Raw genomic sequence first — 7,077 nt, 5'->3', positions numbered from 1 at the left:
TATGTATGTGTGTGTGTGTGTGTGTGTGTGTGTGTGTGTATACTACAGCATATATAAATATATATATATTTCCTCAATATCAATACAACAAAGTGAAAATACTGCACCACAAATAAAAGTACAAATGTGTCATGAGCAAAACTAAAGTACCTACACTTATACTGTTAGACAGTGTAGTCCAGTGGTTCCCAACCTAGGGGTTGGCCCCTCCGAAGGGCCAATAGATAACGCAGAGGGGTCGTCAGATGATTCATGAGAGATGAACACACAAATCCCACTGTATATTCTTTTTTTTTTTTGACTTTTCTCTCATCTTTCCAGTTTTGTGAAATATTATATATAATATATGATACATATACTGTATATAATACAAAACGTAACAAGGACACCAAGGAAACCTCTGGTTTAATTTCTAACATTGTGTTCTCAGTGTATTTTATGAAGGGATTTTTATATAAAATCTTAATCTGAAACATAATTAATAACGACAGCTGTAAAATAAATGTGTGTGTGTGTGTTTGTGTGTGTGTGTGTGTGTGTGTGTGTGTGTGTGCGGTGTCTCAGTGTCTTCCTGCTGGTCCTGTCCTCCTGTTACCTGGCCTTCAGAGTTTGTCGTCTGGAGCAGCAGCTCAGCTTCCTGAGCAGCCAGCCAACGCTGAGAGAGAGGTACACACACTCACACTCACACACACACACACACACACACACACACACACACACACACACACACACACACACTCAAACACACACACACACCCAACACACACCAACTCACACACACACTCACAACACACACACACTCACACACACACACACAGGTAAATTATTTTCTTTAGTAGCACTTTGGTTTAAACGTCAGTAAAACCAGTTTTTTAAAACGTCTTCAGGAGAATTTTTTGAGACAAACTGTAAAAACCCAAAAATATTTAATTCAGTTTCAAATGAAACGAATAAAAACAGCTGATTCTCACAAACGTGACACTGCAGCAAAAGAATGTGAAAAAATCACTTTAAAGATTAAACAATTATTAGAATAATTGGTGATTGATTGATTGGTTGTTTCAGCTTCGATGTCAGTGAAGTCTAGAGTGAACTGACTGTTTTCCATTGATCTTCCAGGTGTGGAGAGGTTCCCTGTTGGCTGGCCAATCAGAGGACGGGAACCTGACGCTGGAGCCAATCGGAGTGAAGAAGAAGAAACTCTGCACTTACATAGACTTGCCTTTAGGGGGCGGCGGCTCTCAGGCGGAGACGAGACGACTGCAGCAGCAGCGGCCGTCAGCAGCCGAAGCTCTGACCCCACCCGCCGTGACCCGGTTACCATAGAGACGTCACAATAGTCAATACAAACAGTAGACTGACCTCTGACCTCTGAGGCCGACATGTTCCAGCGGACATGTGGAGATCAGAGGGCCGAGGAGCGACAACACTGTAACATAACCGTGTGTGTGTGTGTGTGTGTGTGTGTGTGTGTGTGTGTGTGTGTGTGTGTGTGTGTGTGTGTCTGTGTGTGTGTGTCTGTGTGTGTGTGTCTGTGTGTGTGTGTGTGTGTGTGTGTGTGTGTGTGTCTGTGTGTGTGTGTGTGTCTGTGTGTGTGTGTGTGTGTGTGTGTGTGTGTGTGTGTGTGTGTGTGTGTGTGTGTGTGTGTGTGTGTGTGTCTGTGTGTGTGTGTGTGTGTGTGTGTGTGTGTGTGTGTGTGTGTTGTACATATCAGACACAGTCTTTACTAACACACTGACTGTTAGTGAATCAGTGTCGGTGGTTGTGACGAGCTGCTGGAGCCTGAAGTGTTTTCACTGAATGTTTGTTTCTGTCAGTAAATACTACATTACCCATGAGCCAATGCGAGCGGTGCACACAGCTGAGTTTGAAGCTCTGTAATTAGACCAGTAGAACCAGTGAGGATTTTACTGGGACCTGGTTCATACAACATCAGACTGTTTTCCAACGTGTGACTGTTTCTTCTTTAATAAGAAAAGTTCTCAGGTTCTGGAGAGACAGAAGAAAGTTTTTATCTGACGGTGGAAACATAACTCAGTGTCATTAAACTGTCCAGGACAGAAAAGTTTTAGTTATTAACTAATTTAAAAAAACTCTCAAATCCAGATTAATGTTTGAGAAACTTCAGGAACCTGCTGCTCCGCTCACTTTGTGTTTTCCATCATTTCCATTCACGTCTCAACCGACTGATTTTATAAAAAACATTATTATTAAAAGTGAGACTTTACGAATTCATCAGAATCAATAAAGGTTGATTCGAATCACGTGGAGAACGGAGGACGTTCGTCACTGAAGGATGAACGTCACTGTTGAGACACTTTCCCTGAATGTGAAGCTGAATCTCTCTGAACATGAGACTGTTTTGATTAGTTTTTTTTAAATACACTGTCAGTGCCAAACCTGTTCACAGCTGTGTTTGTGTGAGATGGAAACTGATGAAGAGGAGAAGGAGGAAGAGGAGGAGGAGGGGGAGGTCGTACCTGAGCAGAGCTGCCTGTGAAAGAAAATAAACTGTAAAAATATTAGTACAGGAAGTTACGATGAGTTAGTTTATATTTCATGGAGGCCAGAGGAGAAGAAGAAGTGATGGTGTTAGTGTTTGAAAGTCTTCCTCTGAGGAGACTCTGATTTGTTGTAGTTCTGACTGTAACACAAAGATCATTATTAAACATTATTTCCATCTGCAGACGTCGTTAATGAAAGTATGATCAACAAAACCTCATCACAACACACTTCAAAGCTCCTCCAGTGTAAAGGTCTGTGTCCATGTGTAGTGTGATTATAGATCAGCTCTAGCTTCTATATTAATACTGTGAAAGTATCAAAGCCTCAGTCCACAGAGAAATGCACACAGCCTGTATTCAGAAACTGAGCCTTAAGGCCAGCCGTCAGGACTTCTGGAACTTTGTGATGTCACAACAAAGCAGTCCACCATCAGGAAAATGTAAATTATGGGACCTTTAAAGCATCAGGCTGGTTTTACTCTATACAAGTATAAAGTTTCATTTTTTGAAAAGCAGGGTCTCTGCAGGTCTCCAGGAGTCTTTAAAGAACTGAATGTTTTCACAGTTTCTCCTCGTGTCACTTGGTTTTACTTTGAAGTGTGATGTGTTGGAGACGTGACGATAATATCCTGAATCTCTCTGATTAGATACGATGTGAATTAATCATGGGACACAACAATACAATCCTGACATTCAAAATTACATCAAAACAAATTCAATGAAAAGTTTGACTCCAGGACAAAGCTCTTTAATGAAGCTGTTAAACTAAACCAAGCAGACCAGACCTGATCCAGATCAGACTGTATCACCAATGAGAGGAGAAGTGAAGTGAAAGTAATAGTTTAGATTCACAGGAGACTGACCGGTCCAATATTTAACCTAAATATGAGACAAATGTCCGAGAAACAGGAAACACAACACTGAGTAGATGACAGTGAAGTTCTGGATCTTTTCTTTGAAACACCACATGGGGGCGATAGAGCAGCTGTTTTAAATTTCACTTTCCAGCAGGAACTTTACTCAAACCATCTTAAAATCTAACAACAGGTAAACTGACGTCCAGTTTTTATCAACGGATCATTAGTACTTTGTATAATTAATACCTCTAATCTGATTTACTGTAATGATCCAGAGAAGCTCAGAATGACTTCCTGCCTATGAAGCTTAAGGATTCAGTTTTACAAAGGAGTTAGATGTGGGGATTAAGTGACTTCTGACCTGAATACAGCACCCTGTCCCGTCTGGGTCAGAGGTCAAAGGTCAGGTTGTAAAAGGGAACAATGAGGCTGTTTAATCCTGTGATTAACCAGAGCAGGTGAAAGACTGATACTGCAGGCCACAGCTGAGCGTCACCACCATCAAACTTCACTTCTCTGTTCACCTGTTGATGTTTCCTTTGGTGCAAGGAACTTACTGTTTTCACTGAACTTGGATTATTTGTTTTTTCTCACATTGCACCTGCAACCTGGAAAGAAACATGCAGAACAGTCAGTCAGGTCCATAAGTATTTGGACAGTGACACTTTTTTAAAATTTTTTATTTAGTCTCTTTACACCACGACAAAAAATATAAAATGAAGCAGTCAAGATGTGGTTGAAGTGTAGACTTTCAACTTGGATTCAAGGTGTTTCACAGAAATATTGCATTAACTGTTAAAAGATAACTACTTTTACATATACACATTTTACATTTTGAAATTCATCTTATGCATCTTTGATCTACTTGTACGCTGCAAAGCATCCACATCAAACCTCTGGGACAGTTTAACTCAGTGTCCAAGAATAAAGGAAAGAGAATCAGCTTTTCGTTTCTAGGCTCCTTACCTGTGGAACAAGCTTCCTGAATGAACACCTGAGGTCTGTTAAAACTGTCAGCTCATTTAAATCGAGCATTGTTTACTGCGGCTTACTAAAAAATTAGATACATAACCTTCAAGTGCTGTACTTGTTGTTTTGGATTTGGTATTTTTATCTGACATTCCTTCTTTTTTTTCATGGTCCCTTGTATTTTTTTTTTTTTCTGACTGAAATAAATTGCAGATGAGGTCTGTACATCGTTATTACAATAAAAATTTAATGAAATAATGAATGAATTATGATTTTTTTTTTGGGGTGAACATTGTTGATCAAAATGAAATATAAAAACCTCATATTATAATAAAATATAAAAACGTCAATAAACATCATAGTATAGTAAGGCATAAAAAGTCATAGTATAGTAAGGCATAAAAAGTCATAAAAACGTCATAGTAAGGCATAAAAAGTCGTAAAAACGTCATAGTACAATAGGGGGGAAAAGTCATAAAAGTGACAGTATAGTAAGACATAAAAAGTCAATAAACATCATAGTATAGTAAGGCATAAAAAGTCATAGTATGGTAAGGCAAAAAAAGGTCATAGTATAGTAAGGCATAAAAAGGTCAATAAACATCATAGTATAGTAAGGCATAAAAACGTCAATAAACGTCATAGTATGGTAAGGCATAAAAAGTCAAAAAAATGTCATAGTATAGTAAGGCATAAAAAGTTATAAAAACAACATAGTATAGTAAGGTATAAAAAGTCATAAAGAAAAGTCATAGTATAGTAAGGCGTAAAAAGGTCAATAAACGTCATAGTATGATGAGGCATAAAAACGTCATAGTATAGTAAGGCGTAAAAAGGTCATAGTATAGTGAGGCAAAAAAAGTCATAAGAAAGTCATAGTATAGTAAGGCAAAAACATCATAGTATAGTAAGGCATAAAAAGTCATCGTATAGTAAGGCATAAAAAGTCATAAAAACGTCATAGTATAGTAAGGCATAAAAAGTCATAAAAAGACATAGTATAGTAAGGCAAAAAAAGTCATAAAAACAACATAGCATAGTAAGGCATAAAAAGTCATAAAAATGTCATAGTATAGTAAGGCGTGAAAAGGTCATAGTATAGTAAGGCATAAAAAGTCACTGTATAGTAAGGCATAAAAAGTTATACAAAAGTCATAGTATAGTAAGGCGTGAAAAGGTCATAGTATAGTAAGGCATAAAAACGTAAATAAACGTCATAGCATAGTAAGGCATAAAAACGTCATAAAAATGTCATAATAAGGCATAAAAAGTCATGGTATAGTAAGGCATAAAAAGTCGTAAAAACGTCATAGTATAGTAAGGTATAAAAACGTTAATAAACGTCATAGTATAGCAAGGCAAAAAAAGTCATAAAAACGACATAGTATAGTAAGACGTAAAAAGGTCATAGTATAGTAAGGCATAAAAAGTCATAGTATAGTGAGCCATAAAAAGTCATAGTATAGTAAGGCGTGAAAAGGTCATAGTATAGTAAGGCAAAAGAAGTCATAAAAAAGACATAGTATAGTAAGGCAAAAAGAGTCATAAGAAAGTCATAGTATAGTAAGGCATAAAAAGTCATAAAAATGTCATAGTATAGTAAGGCGTGAAAAGGTCATAGTATAGTAAGGCATAAAAACGTAAATAAACGTCATAGCATAGTAAGGCATAAAAACGTCAATAAACGTCATAGTATGGTAAGGCATAAAAAGTCATAAAAATGTCATAGTATAGCAAGGCAAAAAAAGGTCATAGTATAGTAACGCATAAAAACGTCAATAAACGTCATAGTATAGTAAGGCAAAAAAAGTTATAAAAACGACATAGTATAGTAAGGTATAAAATGTCATAATAATGACATAGTATAATAAGGCATAAAAAGTCTTAGTATAATAAGGCATAAAAAGTCAAAAAAATGTCATAGTATAGTAAGGCATAAAAAGTTATAAAAACAACATAGTATAGTAAAGTATAAAAAGTCATAAAAAAAGTCATAGTATAGTAAGGCGTAAAAAGGTCATAGTATAGTAAGGTATAAAAAGTCATAAAAAAGTCATAGTATAGCAAAGCAAAGAAAGGTCATAGTATAGTAAGGCATAAAAACGTCAATAAACGTCATAGTATGGTAAGGCATAAAAAGTCATAAAAATGTCATAGTACAGCAAGGCAAAAAAAGGTCATAGTATAGTAAGGCAAAAACATCATAGTATAGTAAGGCAAAAAAAGTTATAAAAACGACATAGTATAGTAAGGTATAAAAAGTCATAATAATGACATAGTATAGTAAGGCATAAAAAGTCATAAAAATGTCTTAGTGTAATAAGGCGTAAAAACGTCATAGTATAGTAAGGTATAAAAAGTCATAAAAAAGTCATAGTATAGCAAGGCATAAAAAGTCTTAGTATAGTAAGGCATAAAAAGTCATAAAAATGTCATAGTATAGGAAGGCATAAAAACGTCAATAAACGTCATAGTATAGTAAGGCATAAAAAGTCATAAAAAAGTCATAGTATAGCAAGGCAAAAAAAGGTCATAGTATAGTAAGGCATAAAAAGTTATAAAAACGACATAGTATAGTAAGGTATAAAAAGTCATAATAATGACATAGTATAGTACGGCATAAAAAGTCTTAGGATAGTAAGGCATAAAAAGTCATAAAAATGTCATAGTATAGTAAGGCATAAAAAGTTATAAAAACGACAAAGTATAGTAAGGTATAGAAAGTCATAAAAAAAGTCATAGTATAG

At 36.0% G+C, this 7,077-nt stretch overlaps 1 protein-coding gene across 2 annotated transcripts in view; it reads left to right on the top strand.

Moving 5' to 3' along the window:
* LOC111231881 (GRAM domain-containing protein 2A-like) overlaps positions 1 to 1,271 on the top strand; it is a 25,703-nt gene extending 24,432 nt beyond the window's left edge. Inside the window, exons 11-12 of one of the 2 annotated variants that reach the window (XM_022759145.1) lie at positions 565 to 666; positions 1,120 to 1,271. In XM_022759145.1, coding sequence (XP_022614866.1) covers positions 565 to 666; positions 1,120 to 1,168 — 151 coding nt within the window. In that variant the 3' untranslated portion in view covers positions 1,169 to 1,271. The remainder of the gene's footprint in view (positions 1 to 564; positions 667 to 1,119) is intronic. The other variant, XM_022759146.1, reaches the window with a different exon arrangement.
* Positions 1,272 to 7,077: the final 5,806 nt, after the last annotated feature.

This window comes from Seriola dumerili, unplaced genomic scaffold (assembly GCF_002260705.1).
Source record: "Seriola dumerili isolate Sdu_G_001 unplaced genomic scaffold, Sdu_1.0 BDQW01000320.1, whole genome shotgun sequence".
Lineage (NCBI taxonomy): Eukaryota > Metazoa > Chordata > Actinopteri > Carangiformes > Carangidae > Seriola > Seriola dumerili.
The sequence above is the reverse complement of the archived record's forward strand: the minus strand, read 5'-3'. Positions and strand labels throughout refer to the sequence as shown.